This window comes from Dermacentor andersoni, chromosome 9 (assembly GCF_023375885.2).
Source record: "Dermacentor andersoni chromosome 9, qqDerAnde1_hic_scaffold, whole genome shotgun sequence".
Classification (NCBI taxonomy): domain Eukaryota; kingdom Metazoa; phylum Arthropoda; class Arachnida; order Ixodida; family Ixodidae; genus Dermacentor; species Dermacentor andersoni.
Window position 1 is genome coordinate 86,610,157 of NC_092822.1, and position 23,147 is coordinate 86,633,303.

Genomic DNA, 23,147 nt, shown 5'->3' on the forward strand with positions numbered 1-23,147 from the left:
TTTAGGCAGCAAGCGAAAAATGTATCCGGTAAACAAGTTTGACAGAACTCTTGCAGGGAGCGAAGACTTCTAGGTAGATGTGGCATAAGCGGCCGTCGGCGTCTCAAAGCGGACGCTAGCCAGGGACAAGTGGTTCATTATTTTTAACAGGCCCAATTCACGTTTATTAGGCCTTCACAACTTTGTGTACATAAGAATAAACTGCGTCATTATGCGGCAGTTGAGAACATGAAGGACAATGTGCAGAGCGCAAATCCATGAAATAGACAAGGTCAGCACAACACCCCAAGTGTATTTTACATATTGCAATCACGCACGAAACAGAATGCATAATGGTTGGTTGTTTTGCATCTTCTTCCTTTATTTGGATGTAAAAGAAACATTTCACTAAGTAAATTGGCAGTTCATCTTGCACATTACAGTATTCAGGTATACGGGCATTGACAGATCGTCGCTTTCGCACTCCGGGCGCATCCTGTTAAGCTAGGATCCGGTTTTCACTGCATGTAGAATACCTGCGTCCAGTAACACTGTCCTCTTCACAAAGAACCCTATAGAACATTACTATAACAGTGCTTCCCTACTTTGTTACTAGCTCATACTTCTTTACTTCGTCTAACGAATGATTAGTGTCATTACAGCAGCATTAAACAAAACAGATAGGAATCACTACCAGGAGTGTTTAGGTTATCGTTGACAAGCATACATTAGTACGCCGGAACGTATCAATTGTCAGAACGCTCGCGACAAGCAGAACACTTAGTTTATCGTCGGCTGGACAAGTTAAAATAGCTACTAAATAGAAGCACTGATATTTATAACGTTCAGACCGTGCAATCAAGTATGTCAACTTTTGCCGAGAGAATTCGCCTAGAACACACACTGATGATGACGACCATCCCAAGCCCCTAATCGTAGTTCTCAAAATTACACTTTGAAGTAAACCGAGCCCTGTAGTTTCTCCACAAGACCGCACTGGTGTAAATGAAAGTGTCCTCCACTTTTTCGCTCATCACAATTGCAGATCACGCGTGCACTTGGTGACACTCCTCTTAAAATTTCTAAGTACCTTCAGCTCAAATCATGAGCAAGCCAAGTGCGACCAGAACAAGGACTCCCAGTGCTTTCGTAGCGGGTGCGCTATTGTGAGGCGGTTTTGTAGCCGCTGGCGTTTGTGCAGTCACCGTAAAGGCTTCCACTGTTGTCGCAGACGACGTTGACGTCTGCTCCTGGGGCGTCGTGTTCACAGTCGTTACCTGAGTGCTGGCCTCGGTATACTTGGTCGTCGAAGGCGCCTCGGTGGATTGCGACGTTGTGGGTACGGGCGTGGTCAGCTCGGGCTCTGCGTCCTCGTCGAACCAGTTGAGGTTGCTGGTGGCAGTCAACACCAACTTGACTATGTCGAGGTTTTCGGCATCCGTAGCGTTGTCGCACTTTTCCAGTGCCCTGTTTATGCACGCGCTGAACTCCTCGACCAGCCTGTTCGAAACCAGGTGACACAAAGTGAGCGTTATAGATAAATTCGGTCTTACGATAACGTCCAACGCAAGCATGCAAAGACAAGACAAAGCAAACAACGTTTAAGGGCATTCCAGTAACAAAAGACACTTTATTCTGGCGTATTGAGTAAAGGACCGAGGTGGCTAAGCAGCTATGATGTTGCGCTTCTAAGCGCGACTTCGCGGCCGTGTTTAGGTGTGGCCAAAGTGCAGGAAAGCTCGTGTACCGTGCTTTCGCTGCACGTGAAAGAACCATGGATGGAAGAAGGAGGCCTGTCAAAAGCTGTGCCAATATGTGAGCAAGAATCTTTTTTTCGCCCACAGGAAGCACACGCCAAACGCAATAAACAGAGGGTGACAATCAATGAACGTTTATTCTTGCCGCCTGTTTAGTTAATTTCACTCTGCATTTACCATATAATGCGTCGGGATATAACATCGGTTGCTAGTCATCTGCCTTGGGCGTTCTCGCTCTCTGATTTGTCTTCGCCTACTCGCGATCTACGTAATACTGTCAATGTCACACCAACTTTCCCCAATATGATGAAATATAACGGTGCGCTTCGACACATCGATGTAACCCAGAGTGAGCAAGCACGAGAGCAGTACGGCAGTCCACCACTACGTCTTAAGCATGCCCCCCCCCCCCCACCCCCCCTCAAGAAAAAATGTCCCCTACTTGTTCCCTACAGCATAGATGTCTTAAATGTGCAGTGGCCTTTCTCACGCAGAAGTTGCAGATTGGCATACAGAACCTATGCTACATGATCCGAGTATGGAATGGTTCGTTATATATTCCCGTCTTCATGATGGGGGCGGTTAAGTTCTGCAGAGTCACCAGGTGTTCGAAAGTAACCAGGGCCCGTATTGTAAAATAGGTCCAATGCTACAGTTCTTCGTAAGAGGGAATTTCGGCGAATGCTGACATCTGACACATTGTTAGCGAAGGCGGTGGACCACTGTCAAAGACCTTACGAAAGAAAAGCTCCATCGATTCGATCCAATTTTGCTTTACATAGATGCAATGCAGCGCTGCACCTGCGTATAAATTCGACTGGGCGGAACAAATTGCTGAATCTAAACCCTTTGTTTCCATTGCGGACCCGTTGCTTGCACCCGCATTGTTCAGTCTCTTAAAGTGCTTTTGACCTCAAACATGGGTTGCGACATTCCGCGCGCTGGCAGGTTTTGCTCCAGTCGTTCCATTCTGCGCGATGTCCAACCAACAAATGTAATGCGGTGCAAGAGCCCGGCTGCCCCTAAATGGCATCGTTAGCCCAAGTCTGCGGCACGAGTATTCGCAATGATATGAGGCTTGCGTTTAGTGCGGCAAAAATCCGGAGACCGCCCAGAGCGTCCGAACGGAATGAGAAGGGACTGACGCAGCGAAACCCGTAGATAACGTAGACCTGGAGCGCGTGGATTTAATGTGAACGGCAGCATCAACCCGTCAGCAGGCTAGATAAGCAAGAGACGTTTAGAGTATTGGTAGGAAAAAAGCAGGGAAAACTGTGATACGATCCGTTACATTACACAGTAGGTAGACGAGGTACAATATGTACAATGCAGATAGAGAAGCTCAGAGGGAAAAGAACATTAAGGATATCTGTATTAAAATTCTACAATGACCTACATTTATAGCATAACTGATTAAACCAAGCAGGCTAGGTGATTATTTGTCTCCGCCAAATTTCAAAAGGCATGTCAGATAATCATTATCATGATCCGGCGCACTAGAAAGCGGTCGTAGATTGGCCGCGCGATACCTCAACATGCCCATATCCTCCCTTTTCACCTGTTGCCGAATATTTTCACAGGATATACCCCAGGCATTTCTTCAGCTCTGCCTCGAACATTTTGATTCCTGGACCATCTCGCTCTCTAGTGGCCCTTTATTTTAAGGCGAAAGCCCTAAGTGGTTAGCTGCAATGGATAATACCCCAAAAAAGTGGCCTCTAAGGCATTTATCCAAAACGTATTGCCATCAGAAATGGCTCGTTTAGATTACGGGGTTTTACATGCCAAAATCAATTTCTGATTATGAGGCCCACCATAGTGGGGAAGTCCTGTAATTTCGACCACCGGGGGTTCTTTAACGTGAGCCTCAATATAAGTACACGGGTGTTTTCGCATTTCGCCCCCATCGAAATACGGTCGCGGTGGTTGGGATTCGAGCTCCCGACCTCGTGCTCAGCAGCCTAACACCATATCTACTGAGCAACCAGGGTGGGTAGGAATTGCCCATGCCCGCGTAAGCAAGCAAAGACGCATTCACCGAATATCAATGAAGAAACGAAAGAAAGAAAGAACGAAGGAAAGAAAGACTGAAACAAGGAACGAAAGAAAGAAAGAAAAGGAAGGAAGAGAGAAAGAGCCTTTATGTAGTGCATTAAGCACTCGCATGTCTCCTTGAGGAGGTCGAGCTACAGCGCCATACGTTTACTTCACATTGCGGCTCCTTATGTCTTGCAAGAAGTCCTGAGACCGATGATCGTATAACTTAATGCATTACCACGTGTGAAGCGGGCCTTCGCCTGCACATGTTACGGGAGTGTAACATGCTGCCGAACTTTTTTTCCGGCATTTTTCTACATTGTGATCCATTGATATTGTGGTACTTATGTGCAATAAAAATTTGCTTTTCTTCTATGTAAATCATGTTAGGGGTCACACACCATTCATCGTCTCTTAACTTATGGCTTATCGTAGATGGCAGAGCTTAATTGTTAATGCCTGGTCTCTTTTTTTTAGCACTTAGCATTGCAATTACCAAGCAATTGATGTATAACGCTATTGCCGCGCTCTGCGCCTACTCCGTAGCGCGATGATCTTCGTGAGATAATTACCAGTATCTTACCATGTCTAACATTTCCAGTTCTTAGTTTTCATTTTAATTGCGTTTTGCTGTTGTGTTTTCATTTCAATGCACATTTTCAATTATGCATTGAACATGCGGGTTATACTTTGTGCGAATAAAGGTTTTTGTCACGTTCAGGTATTTTGTCCCGTTGACCTCGTAGAATAACGTTTCTTTTACGTTGATGTAGCCTTAGCTTTTCCCTTAACCAATGGCTTCAGCAAGTTCTCTAAGATAGTAATAATAAGTATTTATACTTTCCAAAAATAACTGAAATAACATGCCGTGCGCAGACACGCGGATGAAATAAGATGCAGAAAAATACGCGGATTTATGCATTCGGTGTAATTAACGTTTAAATAATACTTTTCAAAATTATCGTAATGGCTGTTTGAGTGGCAACTATACTGTACTGATAAATTAGAATAATTATCGCACAATCCGTAACTACATGCTTCGTGCCAATTAGATTTTCTGCGATCATCCAGGTGTTTGTTTATTTGTTTGTTTATACGATGAGAGCCAAGTGTGGTGTTTTCCCGAAAATTCGTGTGCGATTTGACTCGGAGAAAAAATTATGGGGTTTTACGTGCCAAAACCACTTTCTGATTATGAGGCACGCCGTAGTGGAGGACTCTGGAAATTTCGACCACCTGGGCATCTTCAACGTGCACCTAAATCTAAGTACACGGTCGACTCGGAGAATTCACTGCTGTGAGGTCAGCGGTAATGTTTCATGATGAAGCATTAGGATTTACTGTGCAAACAGTACAATTTTCTAGCTCTCCCACCTGCAGTGAATGTTGTTTACGGTGCACGCACTTTGATTATCGTTAGCCCTTTGACCAACTGCATTTGCACTGAAACACGAAAACCAGTGCTAGTGTAACGTCCAAGGGGTTCAGTTAATATTTTCTTCCTGTTTGTGCCGTTCCCGCAGAGTGAAAGTTCCTGAAAATTGAGTATCTGAGTTTTTTTTTTCCGGAATACGTTTCATCTTTAACCAGAAAACAAAAATTACATTGACGTTTCCCTTCGGGGGCACGGACTACGCGCAAGCGCATCGGTGCCATTCCTACATCACTGCGATAACAATTATAAGGGCACTTCAGGCGCATTTCTTCCATCGTTGTCACCTCGCTGTTCTGTATAAAGTCCAAGGGCGATAGCATCGTTCCGGAGCCCCGTATGCTGTACGTGCGAGTGAAAGTGTGGGACGGTGAGCCACCGATCGCGCTCAACCTCCTGCGCATGCACAAGAGGAAACTGGGGGAGCCAGCGCGCTGTCTTTCGTCGCGTGCATGGGGCCGGTGGGAGTGGTAAGAGGGGGTCGGCGGCGTTGCACTCTGCCAGCAACTTCGTGTTGCAAGGCCGCACGCGCATTATCTTCAAACCGATCTGCAGCGTGCAGACGCACGGACGGCGCCGGCGACTCATAGATGTATGGGCGCTTTGTTCTCGCCGCTGAGTTAGCGTTGAAGCGATGGACAGCACGAAGGTCACTTCGCTCGTTGCTGCTTCCGCGCTTCCTCAACGTAGTGTCCTATTTGCGCGGTAAGAATCGCTTCCTTCGTATTTTAGAATGGTAATTTACTAATGCACACCAAATTCAAAGTACATTTAGGTTCTCCTTCGAGTGGCTACATCTCTTTTTCTTCTATCCCTTCTGTAGTGCGACTTCTTGCACTGGCTGCATGGCTGAAAGGAACTAACGGATGTATACGCAAATAAGGGCAGACAAGACGAGTGCCTTTATCCATGTGTGTTCGCGCCCGATCAGCGGTTGCGATCTTTCGCCAACTAGCCCTCAACAAAGAACACCTCCCTTCACTGACTCCTGCCGCTGCACAACGAACTATAACATGCTAAACGAGAAAAAAGGGGGTAAAATGAGAGGCCCAATTTTTATTAATCATTTTATAAGAAGCCAACAAAAACTGTCACCAAGGACAACATAGGGGAAATTACTTGTGATTCATAAATGAAATAAATTGGTAGAGCATCGAACGCTAAATGCGAAGGTTGTGGGATCGTTCCCCACCTGCGGCAAGTTGTCATATCATCCACTTTCATTTCCATTATTTTATCGTTCCTTTATTTTATTTATTAAGCACAAGTAATTTCCCCTATATCGTCCTTGGTTTCAGTGTTTTTTGGCCTCTTAGGATATAACATGCTAAGCATTTTAACACCACTATGGGAAATATAAAGGGTGTTCATTGCGTTCCACGGCTAACAGCTGCTCGTTTTAAGGGGTAAGGTCATATTGTTCATGGGGAAAAACTAAGTTTCGTTTCACGGCAACCTTTTGTGGGAAGCAAATAAGACGATAGCTGAAACGGACAACGCAAAAACTCCTCGTATTGAACTGTTATAACTATCGCACTCTGTCTCGTCATGCATTGAAACGCACATCAGCATGTTTAAAATAATGAACATTTCAACTACGCTTTCTCTTACAACAAGTGTAGTTCGAGCTCACTGTGGTCTACAACAAAATTTCCGCAACCTCAATGCTAAGGGTGTTAAGCGTGGAACAAAAACCGCTACACGCACGTGTGTCAAAATATTTACAATGTTGCCCAGTGCCAGCTACCATACATTATAAAAGCAGTTTAACTCTTTTCAAGCGTATTTTTTTTATCACACAGCAAGAATCGTTGTCCATCTTGCGTGCGCGCCTTTTATTTCCATAACGTTCCGCATTCCTTACTTGCAGATCATATGAACGTAAAGTGCAATATCAGCGTGACATAGGATTATTAACTGGAAACAAAGGAGCGCCGAGGTTGCTAGAAACGAAAGGAAGCAATGCAGGCGACGATTGTCGTTGTAGGACAAAGATACGCCCCAAAAGGTGTAAACACTTTTAGGGTGGTTCTGTTAGGTCGATATACTCACGCAAAGCTTTGTTTTCTGAAGTCGCGCAGAGGCTGAGCAGCACGAGGCCTCTTGAGAGCACACTTTCTCAGGACGGGGAGGTCAACACAGTGGTCGAGGTATATGGGAGCTGGACAATGGGAAGTGAAAAAAGCATTAAATATACGGATTCTGTAGGCTAATGCTGCGATATGGTAGTGTGTTCAATTGGCAATGTTTACACAAGTGCCCCGAGTCACTAATATGTTTTCGTTTAATTTGGTTTCTGTAGTGGGACTCTACGCTTTCCTGACACTCTCTAGCCAAGTTTCAGCCTTGATTGATAAGCAAACTGCTCATTAATTCAGTGTGGGAAAATTGATTAAGTCGAAACATCTCACTGTTTTATTATTAGGAATGTACTCTCTATAGTTAGAAATAAAGTCGTCGTCTTATTTTTGTTCGTGTCGAAAAGTGTTCGGAATTGGTGGCCCTAGACAAGTAAAGGTAATGATCAATGAGTCATTCACAATTTAGTTCAGTGCTTACACATCATGCATTGACACAAATAGAAAGCATCTTGAAAACAAGAGTGTTCACTTCAAGGAAGGAAATAGATGAAACTAAAGAAACCTTGAGCTCTGGCCCAACTGCGCTTTTCCTACCTAAATGCACGTGAAGCAGAAAGTCTCATATTCACCAGCCAATGAACCTATTCAATAGCTGCATTGAAAAAAAAAATTACGTTCAAGTTTAGCCAATGCTTTTTTAGGAAATTTTGGTATTTGGCAACTTTTTGTCTAAAGCTTCGAAACATTTTACGAGAATACCAACCCTCATTCTGTAGCCTCAACTTCGAAACACATATCGCAGTTCTGCGGGTGAAACTTTGTGAGTCGTTTACATCGGGCAAAAGTAACGTGGCAAGTCACAAATACGGTTTACTTGAACCTTTCGTCCAACAGTCTGGTTTAAAATATTCTGGGGGCTTTACGTGCCAGAACCAGGGCAAATTGCGAGGCATACTGTATACGGGGGGGAAGCTCCACAATGATTTTTGCCCACTTGGGTAACTAAATCTAAGCACGCGGGCGAACTTGCATTTCACCACCACCTAAATGCAGCCATTCCCCAGCGGGAATCGAACGTCTGACCTCGCGCTTACCAGCGCAACGCGATAACCGCCAAGCCACCTTGACAATTGATTGTTAGATGGACAATGAAAGGTCTCTATCTGCGATATAGTGAGGCTTGCTCCAGTCCTATGTCATGCGTATGCCAGTTTCGCCCACTTGAACTGCCGCTCCCAGCTGTTGTCTCTAGAATTTCGGGATGTATTCTGTTCTTGTTTTTTTTTTGTTCTTATTTTCACCGTGGCGTATGTGTAGCCTTTTCTTTTTGCTTTTGAGACATCTATTGTGTTGACGAGAAGCCGTCTGTAAAAAGCCTTCAATGCGATGGCTCGCTACAACCGGTGTAATGAAAACATGTTCTAACAGTATCGCTTGTATCTTTGCAAGTATACTACCCACACTCCTCACTTTGACATCCGTGTGTAGAGGGAAGAAACTATCATTCGATCCTGCATGTGTTGCATGCTTACATGGCGCTGTTGTCGCACCACGCACGATGCAATCGGGGCAACATTTACCCTTGCGCGCGATGTTCAGAGTCGTCGCTTCTCATACGTTCGTCCGTCGTCGTAGGAACGGTCATGCTTGAGAGAGCTCACTATGCCATAGTAGGAAAAATTAGTAAGAGTGAAACTGATGTTTATCTGTAGCTGTAAGGCATACAAATGCGCAGTATTTTGCAATAATTTCACGCGGCCCTGCTATGGGCATTTTTTCCCTATCCACCAGCACGCAAAGCTCGTTTATTTTTTGTAACTTTCACAAAACATTAACTCATGCAATGGCGCCTTTTGGTCACACATGTCTTTAAACAAGCGATATTACCAGTGAAATAGTATAAATACAAAGGCAGGAGCTCACAAGATATATGTAACGGACTCGTATATGAAAAGTTCACGTCGGTAGGCACTATTTAAACATTTAAAGGAAATCACACAAAGGAAAACAGCGAATAGATACATGTTTGCCAATACCTTCTTATTTTTTTTTTTTTTGCACTTCTGTACTACAAAGAAAGGCTTTACATTAAAGCACAGGTGTATGTACTCGCCATAGCGGTGATGCAATTGGTTGTCTTGCAAATCTCTGTTGACGTGCAACAGCTTACGAATTCTCACAATTTTTGTGTTGATTATTGACCTGTCCGACCTGTCTACTTTATCTGTCGCAGTCATATTTTACTGGTTTATGCCACGCATTTAGACTTATGGAACATCAACCAGGCCACACTGCCACCCTTTCTTTGTGCGTGACATAGGTGAGTAAACGTCCTGTGAACGTCCAAAGCCGATTTTCTCAATTAAGAAGAATTGTGAACACTGCGTTAATTTCCGAGCAGATTACCGCCGTTTGCATGCACGCAATGTGCGTGAAATTCGATACAATAGCCATTGTCGCATTCAAGTAAACGTGTTTAGTGAAAAAGCAGAAAGCTGTCGTTCACTCTGGCTGGCTGACGGTGAATATATTATATATGCTCGTTTTTGCTTAACTCTTTAACAAAAAGAAAGCATATATCATATTCATAGATAAACATTATTACAAATTTTGTATGTCTATGAGCACAGGCTCATACAACGTTGGCAGCGTTCATTAATTTTGTTAACACTCCCATTTACTACCTGTTCCAAAAAGCACACTTAGGGAGAAAATTCAGTTTTGTCGCATTTTCCTAACGCTTTTTCGGTGTTCGAAAATTGCGGATCACCCGAAATTCCAAGTTTTAACCAAAAAGAAAGAACCCTTGCTTAGATGTCAATCAGGGCGCAACGCTTGTGCTTTCTTTTTTTTTCTACGATGCGATCAACCGAAGTGTCTGAAAAATATGGCCATGCGAACAAACTGCCTATTCATTTCGAATGGACCATTCAGATTTTCGATGAACGAAGCTTTATAAAGTGCAAAGCTATGACAGAAACTTGCTAAAATTTTCAGTACTGGCATATGAATATCGTTTGAAATTAATTGTGACAACGACTGTTGTTTTATTTGAAAGCAATTCGAAAAGCATTCAATATGCTATTAGTAGTAGATTTGGCGTCAAAAATCTCCCATTCCTGCACCCATATTTGATCTTATTTCAAGTGCAGGTATACCAAGTTGTAGGGACACCTGAACAAACATCTGACATGCCAGTGACAGACTCACAAACGCACAGAGCAACAGGGAGTAAATCGGTTCAGACGGGAAAATAAAGGTGAAGTTCAAGGGATGCAAATACAAACACGCACACTACAATGCTCTGTGAACACACAATAAAAGTGCGGCAATACTCACAGACGCAAATATCAAGCTTGGTGCTCATGAACTGAAGAAAGTCGTAGCCCTGTTCGTGCAGACGAAACTGTCGCTTTTCACTTTCGAAACAGCCCGAGTAGAAGAATTTGCACTGAGGGTGGAGCGGGAAGTCCTCGGGTCTGTAAATAAAAGTTTTCATAAGTGTGTTGCATACGCCGCTGAGTAGTGCTAACAGCTGTTGTCAGTTGTTCAGGCTAATGCACATGCAGTGCAGATTCCGCACGTATGTACACACGAAACGACTTGTGTGCACTGGGCAGTTCTTCGCACTTCCACTTTATTTCTAGAAGCGCCCCTGGGATCTATTGGGTAAAACGCCAAAACACAAGAAATTGGAGAAGACGCTTCTTGCAATGTTATTTACAAAGTACTGTTCTGTCAACCATTGAAGCAGATGAATTAGCAATTTCAGTTACTTGGGAGGGCAAGCATTGCCACTGCGCTGCTGTGAAAACAGTCCAGTTTCCTCCGAAAGGAGAATCATTGATTGCGATAGCAACATAGCAGAAAGCTATATGAAGTGAGGATAGCAGTTTTATTGGTCACGTAAGCTTGGAAACATTCGCTTACTAAGTGAAAAAATTGCTGGCTATCCCAGAATTGAGAGTAACTCTGAGCATGAAATGGCAGCTGTCAAAGCATATTGGGTGGCGGCGATATTAGCCATAGTTTTAAAATGAGTTTAGTGCATGTTGGCAACGGCACACTCCACCAAACCACGCCGTATTTTCCACTGGTGCATATGGACGCTGTCCAGCTAGACGAAAACCGACTGAAGGTGGCGCAACAGGCAGCGACAGACGCTAGGGAGACCGAGCTCACTGAAAAAAACTGGAAAAAAAGATCAGCGCCTACAGGAGGCGCCACGCAACCTGGCGCCATCCCTCGACGCGAGCTTCCAGGTTTATTTTATGCGGACGACATTGTGTTGCTAGCTAATAAGCAAAGAGATTTGCAACGCCTGGACAGGAGTTTGATATCTGTGGACAGCAAGGCAAGTATTTAGGTTTGAAATCTAGTTTTAGAAAATCAGGTGTTATGGTACTCAATGGAAACAGTGAACAGGCAGTGGGAATACAGGGTCAGGAAATACCTCGGGTAAGAAAATGTAAATACATTGGTATATGTATAAACGAAGGCAATAGATATATGAAAACACAGGAAAAAGCAATAACAGTAAAGGGGAAGAGAAATGCAGCCATAATGAAGCACAGAGCGCTATGTGGATACAATAGGTACAAGGTGTATGTGGAAAGGTGAAATTGTTCGAGGACTTACTTTTGGAAATGCGGTTGTTTGCTAGAAATTGGGGATACAATGAAGACTCCATGGGAACCAAAGGTCTGTGCGACGCCTCGCATTGGGCGCTCACGGGAAGTCTACAAATGAAGCTGTGCAAGGTGATATGGGTAGGGCTAATTTTGAAGTGAAGGAAGCTGACGGTAAAATTGAATATGAAGAATGACTGAGGAATATGGATGAAAGAAAATGACCTGAGAGAGTGTTGAGGTATCTGTACAGGAAAAACACTAATTCACACTAAAGGAAAAGAACTGAGAAGCTAAGAACTAAGAACAAAGAACGTCAAGCGAAAAGTCGGAGAGGCTGAAATAATCTCATGGGTGGCGGCAATTGAAAAGAAACCTGCCATGAGTAACTACTTAAGAGGAAATAACGAAATCAGGAAAGAAATACTTTATGATAACTCAAATGGAAGCTCATTACTTTTCGAAGCGAGATCCCGATGTCTTAGAACACGCACCCATAAAGCGAGATATAAGAAGGAAGAAGAAGCATGTGCTTGCTGCGATAAAGCTGGGGGAACAATGGAGCATGTTTTATTAGAATGTAAAGACATCTGCACAGCGGTCGATTTAGGCACCATTGGCCTCCTTAAAGCCCTAGGGTTCAGCGAGAGCCGCAATAGAGATTAGTAGGAGGCGACTGGAAGATTGGTGGAAGTGGGCAAACGTAAAAAACGGAGACGTACAAAAGCAAAGTTCACAATAGGGGGTGAAAAAATTTGGTTGTGGGGGTTCATAGTGTTTTATTTTTCTTATTTAACCTATGTAGGACATTAGGCAGTATAATAGAAAGAGCTTCGTGGCGCGACCCACCACCCCATCCCAATGTCGACGCTCATAACATCCATCCATTCATCCATCCACGCCAAACCCGCGCGACGGAACTGACAGGGAAGTAAATGGTGTCCAGCATCTCGGCCTTTGGAACGTCGTTGTCGGGAATGACAAATAAAACTTCAGCGTACTAGGACTTACAGCTTAGGAAGAACTTGAAAACAATGTTTTGTGACTTGTTTGGGCCGTAACTAGCTCATCTAACGCGGTCTTATAGAAAGGGTTAGGGGTTAGACACGACATCAGAACTTTATTTGAGTACTGAGAAACTGAGATCTACGGGAGCCGAAGACTCCCCCTGATCAAGTCGGTGCTTCCACCCACGATGGGACCGGGAGACAAAGCCGCGCCGATATGTCGGGAGCCCTCCAGACAGCCTGGATTTGAATGTGAAGATTGCTGCTATTGATTTGTCCCTCCTATTGATATTTTATGATTGGTGGAGAGGCGTTAAGAGCTGGGCACCGCCAGATCGTGTGATCAAAAGAGCATGAGTCGTGACGACATTTATGGCACGGCTGTGAGTGGTGAGTGTCTACCCTGTTACGGGACCGACGAGTGAGATACGAACCAGTTTGCAGAATTCTGAGTGTGCTAGCCAGGGACCGCATTTTCTTAAGTTTTCACTGATTGGCCGGATGAACTCGTTTGAGTGCTCCGATAACGACTCTGGCTTATGACTCAAGGTTACCTGAAGGTCTCCTGCAACGGTACCTAAAAGCATGTCATCCTTAATAACGAGCATCGTGTCAGCGCGCCCAAGCAAACATGAACACATCACACGAGATGAGAGCGGACACTCGCTGTCAAAACGCTGTTGTGAGCATGCGCGGCAGCAGAGGCGAACAAGGTATGATCCGTGTGCAGATCGCTTTCAAGATACGGCGCGCCTCACCGCGCGCAGCCGTGCAAAGTACGGACTTGTTGGCGGAGTCGAAGCCACCTCCTTCCCTTCCACCTTGTCTATACATATGGCGCGCGATATTAAGCCGCAATTGTCATTTCCCCTTGCGCACGGTGGCGAAACGCGCAGTCGCTGCCGGAGCCCAACGCCGCCCCTCCTCCCTCCCTCCCATCCTCCAACTGCCTCTCGCGCGACGGAAGACGGCGCGTTTGCTCACCGCTCTCTTGCTTCTTGCGCGCCAGATTGAGCCGCGATCGCCGGCTTTCCTCGCCTGGTTTCATTGTAACACACAGCATACGACGCGCGGTGACTGTCTCGTTGCCCTTGGATTTTATACGGGACATCACGGTGGTGGTGAAAATGCGCCTGCAGTGTCCATACGATTGCTATCGCAATAAAGGTCTTGCAATGAGGCGACAGTGTACGCGTATTTGGGCGAGCAATGTTTAGCTTATGGCCTGTGCACAACGATTTCTGTGAGGGTGGTATCATGTAAGGCACGTGGTGAAGAGAACCTGTGTAGAACTTGTGAAATAATGATAAGCTCACATACGGTGGTGGTAGAATAGGGTGTCCAGACCCTATTGTGCTTTTAACGAGGGCACGCTGGTATTCTATGAATCTAGTGAGTGAATTACCCCATAATTACAGTGGTTCTGCATAGCATCTAATTCGTAGATGACGTGGTCAAGTTGAAGATGAATGAGGCAGATTGGCAGCATAAGGTGATTTATACATCTTGTCTGATGAATGACTGTCTCGGAAGTTGTGTTTGTGTGTCTAGTGCTTGGGGAGATTTCTTTCTTTAATTGTTTTGTCTTCATTCTTCTTCTCGCAGGTGTCTCTTGGGGGAAATTGTTTAGTCACTTGGTTAACACTTGTTTGCTTAACACTTGTTTAGTCAGGTGTCTATTGATCACAGCGACGTACGAAACAAACAAGCAGGAAGTCGGGCACAGCCAAGCAATTTTTGGCTGATACACGTCTGTAAGTAAACAGCGACTACTATCGTCTAATATCTGGCATCATTGCTGGTTTTCGAACGTGTCTTTTCTTCCCTGTAGTTCCAAATCTGCAAACCTGTACCCATGGCGAGGTAACCTCATTTTCTTGCAACTTTCACAAATTAGTATAAAGTATTCGAGCTCCTAAGCCATAAGTTCTTCTCAATCTATCACTGCCGTATGAATTGAGCAAGCATGATTCACTTCATTCGAACGGTGATGAAAAGACAGCATTCTTTCAGCTGACATGTAAAAGAAGAGTCGCATTTGGGCTGGTTGGTTCATGATTACGAGCAGTAAATAGCGCTAAACAACAGGTCAAGGAGAGGGACACACACAACAGAGCTGGCTAACAATCAAGTGTCTTTGTTCTTTCAGCAAGCATATATATACTCTGAGGCTATGTCAAAGCACATAATCAACAGAATTCAGCATGCGCAGGGGCAAAAGTTCTAATTAATGCGATAGGAAAGCAATCTCCTTCGGAAGGAAAGAAATAGATGGAAGGCTTACACATGCTTCGCCTCTAATATGAATGTGAAAAGCTTCGGAAGTAAGACGTAGGCGGTCATCGCGGTATTTTGAAAGATAGGTGACATCTTTAAAAGACGGCTTGCAGCCGCATTCATTGCTATGCAGTGATTATTGACCATCTCTAGCTGGTTTTTGAACTTTGTTTGAGTTTCCGTGCATGCGGTTATTTGTGCATCGCCCCGTTTGACCAATGTAAAAACGCTTGTATGGAAGCGGAATCTTATAAACCACACAGTCACAAAAGTTACCAACAAACCTCTGTCTATGCTGCTTTTTACAACGTTATTTGTTGTTCGCGCTCACCCGATTGACTGGATGGCAGAGGCTAGCTAACTTATTTCTGGCAGTGAACAGCAACCTAACGCCTGCCCTGCTGACAACCTTTCTCAGATTATGCTCAGCCTGGTGCATATATGGGATAACCGTAACCATTTGCCGTGAGCGTTCAAAAACGAGCTAGAGATAGTCATATATTACTGCATGGCAATGAATTCGGCTGCAATCCGTCTTTTAAAGATGTGACCTATCTGTCAAAATACCGCGATGACCACGCGCGTCTTATTTCCGAAGCTTTCCACATTTACATTGGCGGCGAAGCATGTGTAAGCCTTCCCTCCATTTCTCTCCTTCCGAAGGAGATTGCCCTAGTATCACATTAATTGCAATTTTCGTCCCTGCGCAAGCTAAATTCTGTTATTTCTGTGCTTTGAGATAGCGGCAGAGTATATATATATGCTAACTGTTAGAACAAAGACACTTCGTTGTTAGTGCTGTTGTCTGTGTCCCTCTCCTTATGCTGTTGTTTATTGTTGTTTACTGCTTGTATGCGTGTAATAGAAGAAAGGAATGTGCACCTTTTCAATGTCTGACGTATCGTATACGCTATGTTTGCTCTCCACAGCCGCATGTATCGGTAAACAAGGTGTAGGTTGCGCGATGAGGAACGGTGATTGGGCGCTAGAGTGAAGCTTAAGTGTGCTTGCCCTGTTCCTATTCTTCGCACCGAGCCCTAGACTTGACGCTATCGAGGTTCGCGCGTCAGAGGTCGTGATGCACCGGTGCCAAGTCACCAATGACTGGCCACGCTTGTAGCTGTTGTTGTTCATCTTGTCCTTGTGAATAAAAATTTTACCTGCTTACGAGTTTAGACGACAATCATAATGTGCGAACGAGTGCCAGTAGAAAAGCGAAAAACAAAGTAAAAAAAAGTCCCCGGCCGCTACTACTGTCAACGAGTCGCATATCTCGCTGAAACGCTCTTGCTTCAGGCAGCTTTTCAAACCAGGATCTGTAGTTATAATATTAAATTACAAATTACTTACTTATGGCAGAAGGGCAGGAAAAGCTCATCGCTCTCCCTTGGATGAGGAATCCAGCGGTCGATGACAAACTTCATGGACAACTCATGGTAGCAAAGGTAGGCGAGTTCCGGGCTGCACCGACTGCTTCGGCTATTGCCACCTTTTTGGGAAAGTAGCAAGGAAACAAACATGCTGCAAATACACTTCTACAATAGCTTCAGAGCTACTCACTGAAATTCTGCCGCATAGATATGGAGCAAGTTACAGAAAAATCTGGCATTCTGACGAGAATTTATCTGTTACAAATGCTACCTTCGCTCTTTCATGCATGCATAATTGAATTAATGAAAATCCAAATTCTTTGCATTCTAAAACACATTCTTTCCTGTATTCTCACTTTATTACTTTAAAAAAATCTGGGTATTTTACCGAGTCATTTTCGCAACTCCTACGAGAATTGGTATGTCCCTTCTTCACGATATATTAAATCGACAAACTTTTCGTGCAATAATAAACTTGTGAACTTCAAGTTGAAGAAGCAATCACAGGTCGACAGTGGTAAGCACAACACTTGCGCCTTCAAGGCAAGTGCTGCGCTTTCTGTCCACGCGTGCAGTCTTGGACGAAAGTTTTGAAGTCACAACGCGAGTGAAGAGCTCCGGACCCATTTGCACGGTCTACATACAACGCCTATAGCGATTCGAAGCTATAGCGTATAGCCAGCCACTGCAATCCGTCTCAGTCCATCGTGATTTGGGCGGAGGGCAGTTGCCCAGCGGTGCTGTTACTGTTACGTCAATTGAGCTGTCACCCTTGACAAGCAGTGCTCGGTATGGAGCAATCGATTATATATATATATATATATATATATATATATATATATATATATATATACAGTCGAACACTCCACGCCCTGGGCATACATGGAGTCTAGCTGTGCGCATGGGAAGCTTTGTGCTCAAGAACACGGTGTTCTTTCATGTCACCACGCGTAAACTTAGTTCGCCGCAGACTTGAGGCGCTTTTTATCAAATTCTGACTTCCGAACCGTTCTTTAGGAACGGTAAAGTAGTTTTATCGAGTAGTTTTATATCAAGTAAGGTACGTAGCTAACCACATCATCTCTTGCACGCGTGTTTAATCAAGCTGAATAGCGTAATGAACGGTCTATAATTTCTCTTTGCAAACCGGTAATGTCAATGCACAGCAAAAGATACATTTGGCAGACATGATGTCCGTCAGCCTTCCCTGTCTATTATCTAGCTAAGACTATATTTCCATAACGTCTAAGGACTTTCCTAGCGATGCTGTAAATGGCACTTTTATTGTTGCTTGCCTCCTAAAAAAATCATCCGCCGATAAAGTGTAATAACAATTTTTTTTCAAATAATTTCAATAAGCAATGAGGATGATGCCTTGCAATGCTACGGGGTATATCGCGCATGGTGTACTTCCCAAGATGTGTAGATATGTTTTATTGAAACTTCGCTGAATCTATATACAAATTGCTTAAAAATTTTAGACATTTTCGTAAGACAGCATAAACTACAATCAAGTTTAATGTTTCATAGAACAGAACGAGCACTTTTGGTACTGAAATACAGGAGACTTGGTTCAGCTTTGTGCGTCAATAAAAAAAAATTAAAGAACCCACTAAATTTGAAGCGTGTCTCAGAGATCATGATGGACCGGAACTAATCGCCCCATCAATTCTAAATGTCTGATCGCAATGAAATTGGGCAGCAATATGGAGGACACTGCACGACCTCCGTAAATAAAGTTCATCCTTATGCGTAAATACAGAGAATATGCACATGTCAAATGCACATATTGCGGTGGAGATCGCTACAATGCACTGACAAAATTTTGAAATTTGAACATTTTGAATGATACATAAAATGTGAGAAAAATATATAAGTAGCACAATAGGGGCTCCCAGCATTAAAAATTCTCAAAAGAAACCCCTAGTTACTGCTACTACTAGTATGATCATCAGCAGTGATCATAGGTTAGTGAGGGCTAGGATTCACCTCAATTTGAAGAGAGAACGAGTAAAATTGATCACGAAAGAAACTGGTGAACCTAGAAGCAGCAAAAGTAAAAGCAGACAAATTCAGGCTGGTACATGTAAACAAATATGCAGCCTTAGAACAGACAGATGAGGATGACATAGAGATAATGAACGAAACCGTAAATTGGCTGGCTTCAGAGGCAGCAATTGAAGTGGGACACAAGGCACCAAAGCAACCAGCAGGCAAGCTCTCGCAACCAACAAAGGACCTAATAGAGAAACGACAAAAAATGAGTGTCCAACTCTAGAGATCAGATAGAATTCACGGAACTCTCAAAACTGATCAACTAGGCGAAAATATGTGATATTCGCAACTAGAATGGGACAAAGGCTGAAGAAGCCGTAAAATTGGACGCAGCATGAAATCAGTGAGAAAGAAACTTGGCATAGGACAAACCAAGATGTATGCACTGAAAGATAAGCAGGGTAATATCATCAGCAATCTCGAAGATATAGTAACAGAAGCGGAAGAATTCTATACTGACCTGTACAGTGCGCAGAGGAGTCAGGATAACTCCATTAGAAACAGTAATGAACAGGATACAGACACTCCTCCTATAACTAGCGATGAGGTCAGAAGGCCCTTGCAAGGCATGAAGCTAGGAAGAGCGGCAGGAGAAGATGGAATAACAGTCGATTCAATCAAAGATGGAGGAGACATAATGCTTGGAAAACTGACGGCTCTTTATGCGAGGTGTCTATTGACTTCAAGGGTCCCAGAAAACTGGAAGAATATAAACAGTATGCTAATCCACAAAACGAGAGACGTTAAAGAATTGAAAAATTATAGGCCCATTAGCTTAATCCGAGTATTATATAAAATATTTACCAAAATATTGTTCAATAATATAAGGACAAAACTGGATTTTAGTCAACCAAGGGAACAGGCTGGCTTCAGGAAGGGATAGCTTAAAATGAATGGCATTTATGTCATCAACCAGGTTATCGATAAATCCGCAGACAACACAAAGCCTCTTAATATGGCTTTCATCCTTTTATAGATTGCGTAAAGGCATTTGATTCAGTAAAGATACCAGCAGTCATAGATGCATTGAGTAATCAAGGTGTACGTAACGCTTACGTAAATACCTTGGAAAATATCTACGCAGGTTCTACAGCTACCTTAATTCTACACAAGAAAAGCAGGAAGACACATATAATGAAAGTGGTCTGACAGGAGGACACAAGCTCTCTAGTGTTATTCACTGAATGGTTGGATGAAGTATTCAAGCTATTAGACTGGGGAAGGCTTAGGAGTAAGGATCGACGGCGAATATCTCAGCAACATTCGGTTTGCCGATGACAGTGTTCTATTCAGCAACAATGCAGACAAGTTACAACAAATGATTGAGGACTTTAACAGAGAGTGTATTAGACTGGGTTTGATGATTATTCTGCAGAAGAAAAAGATAATGATGAATAGCCGGTCTACGGGACAAGAATTCAAAATCACCAGTCAGCCTCTAGAGTCTTTGAAGGAGTACGTTTCCCTAGGTCAAATAATCACAGGGAAACCTGATCATGAGAAGAAAATTCATAGAAGAATAAAGATGGGTTGTATCGCATACGGCCGACATTGTCAGCTCCTGACTGGTAGCTTATCCTTATCATTGAAAAAGAAGGTGCACAATCAGAGCTTTTACCAGTGTAGACAAATGGGGCACAGAACTGAAGACTGACAAAGAAGCTTGAGAGCAAGTTAAGGATCGCGCAAAGAGCGATGGAACGAACATTGCTAGGCATAACGTTAAGAGACAGAAAGAGAGTGGTTTGGATGAGAGAGCAAACGGGTATAGACGATATTCTAATTGATCCATCAAGAGAAAAAAATGGAGCTGGGCAGGTCATGTAATGGGTCAGTTAGATAACGATTGGAACATTAGGGTTACAGAATGGGTACCAAGAGAAGGCAAAGGCAGTCGAGGACGGCAGAAGACTAGGTGGAGCCGTGCAATTAGGAAATTCGCGGGCGCTGTTTGGAACTGCTTTGCGCAGGACAGCAGATCGCACGGAGCGGGCTTCGTCATGTAGTGGACATGAAACAGGCTGACGATGATGATGATTTACGACGGAATATGTGCGCACTTGGTAATTACCTTATAGGAGGAGCCACTTCATAAGCAGGGGATTAAGCATCTTGAGTAGACAGGTGTTTCATAGGTATATTGAATTTGTATATAAGCAGACATGAACTTTTACTTTCTCATTTCTTATTCCTTAAAGCTTTTTATCACACTGGAGGTGCACTGAACGGTGGCGGCAGCTCGCGAAGCATCGCTGGAACAATGCGTGTTGCGCGCATGAAATAGTTGCCAGAAAGCGAAGTGCGTCACGATGATATCATTCTATTTAGCAGACGACAAAAGAATCGTTGATGACAGTACCACTAAACTTTCAAAGTCGCCTTTATATAATTGCTTAGATCATAGCTCATGGCATTTAGCTATATCACAATCATATCATATTTTTGGGGCATAAAAACCCATAGCTTAAATAAATTTTATTGATTATTGTATTTGCTAAAATCTTATCATATGCGCCTGCTTTAGCTATTTCCTTTTATAACGCCTACGTGCATCGCAGGTATTGAAACAAGCAAACCAATAAATAAATAACTAGGCAAATACATAAATGGACATACAAGTTGAAATACGAATAGAAATGCATAAATCGACATACTACAGTTACTGGCCATGTTAGGGCCGCTTACATGTGGCCTTGTTACATTTACTCATACATTTTTTTTACCTCAAATCTGTTGACAACAATAACGAAAGATGTTCGTCTATTCCGCTTTTAATTCTGCGCCCTTCTTTATTATTTTTATTAAGTCCAACATTATCTTATAACTAACGGGGATTTCTTGCGCCTGTCTAATTGTTTTTGCGGGCCGATCCCATACATGGTGCAGTCTAACACAGCGGTAAAAAACCGCTGCGTGATACTGCCTCACCGTGCAGTGGCACCGGTCCTTGAGTCGTTGTCTGTCTGGTCGAAGCCGGAGACGCTGTCGTTTGGGACGCTGTGCTACTGATCGCAGCATCTCCATGGCAGTTGGAACTGGTGCTTGAGGAAGTGGCACCCGGAAAACCTGTCGAAAGGTGGAATAGAAAGGCATGGTGGAAAGGGGAGCGGTGCTCATTGCACACAACTTAACACAGTGTCACGAATAACAACCTGCGAAATAATGCTAAGCGCTTTCTTATATGGCAACTGGGGTTGGTTCTACAATTCTTTTTTTTTTTGCTACCCAAAAGCGAAACAGTATTCGGTATTCGCGTTTATATTCAAACCATATTCTTCGTTACAACTTTTGTATTTGATACGATTAAAAATTCCAAAATATCGTAAACTCCTAGTTATGAGCCCTGATAGCTTGCTTACCGCATGCGGTCACCGTTCCCACGAGCAAGCAACAGAGTGCAGCAACGACGTTAAAAAACCGAGGCGCCATGTTGATAAGCACTTACTGAAGGTGCTGCCAAGAGACAAACACAACTCCAGACGCCGCGCGCATCGCTCTTGTACTTATAGCCCTATCACTTGTACGAAAAAAATAGCTAGATAAAGAAGAATTCATCAGTTTTAACTCATGAAGCCATTGACGCCCTTTGTTGTCTGAATTGCGAACTGATAGCGCGGTGTTCGCCGCGCCAGCCCCTAGTCTTTCCGTTGTTCGATCTGTTACTGTCAACGCTCGTAAGATGCTTTCAAGACCATTAATGTGAAAGCGTGCCCATTTCATGTTGTTGCTAGTATGCGGCGCGTTCATAGCCACGATTGCTCTTTTCCTATCGACTGCTAGAATGCGAAAACATATTCATAGTTTTGACTTCATAGTAAAAAACGATTGGAAAAAGGGTTTTAGATAGCCATTCAGCTTTCCACTTTATAGGTCCAGTAGATAAGTATAGGGAATCAGAATCAAATGGGGAAAAAAGTAAGCATTTTTTGCAATCGTTTATTTTCCCTTAGGAACAGGAGTGGAAAGGGACTATGTAGTATTTTTTATGTGAAGTCTCTGTCAGCGCTCTCATCTTTTTCAGCACTTGATCTAATCGAAAATCATCAGCTGCTTCATCAGTTTGTTGGTTTTAAACCATTATTCATTCTACTAGGCTGACTGCTTTCCAAAACACCGTGGTTTCCTCGTTGTGACCATGTAGTCTCCTTGCTGTGATGCCCTGTCCGATCATTTATTTACCAGTGGCCCTTTCCAAATTAGACGTACTAGTTATCTCCTGCGGTTACCTAACACACACACACACGCGCACACACACCCACGCAATGGATGTAGCAAGAAAATAATTGGAAGAGAAAGTCGCGCCGCACGACTTCAGCCATAACGTATGGGGCCAACACGTGATGCCCACGTCAGAGTGCACGGTAGGTTTAGTGCTCCCACTCTGCAAAGCTACGGCAGGCCGGCCTAACGAGGGCGTGTCGATTAGAAACTACCGGGAACCAAACATTCGCAGCCCGCACACTGGTTCTCAGAATTCACTTGCGGGGGTGAGACTTCGAAGGAAATAGCGAAGGGAACGGAGGC

General features: G+C 43.7%; 1 protein-coding gene across 1 annotated transcript; it reads right to left on the reverse strand.

The window, feature by feature from the left end:
* Positions 1-272: 272 nt before the first annotated feature.
* Positions 273-22,100, reverse strand: LOC126527858 (uncharacterized). The gene is made up of 6 exons (XM_055069285.2): positions 21,983-22,100; positions 21,552-21,689; positions 16,549-16,687; positions 10,626-10,765; positions 7,258-7,366; positions 273-1,479 (listed from the first exon to the last, which is right to left on the reverse strand). Exons 1-6 carry the CDS (start codon positions 22,050-22,052, stop codon positions 1,077-1,079), a joined length of 999 nt encoding a protein of 332 aa, XP_054925260.1. The 5' UTR covers positions 22,053-22,100; the 3' UTR covers positions 273-1,076.
* Between the last annotated feature and the right edge of the window lie 1,047 nt (positions 22,101-23,147).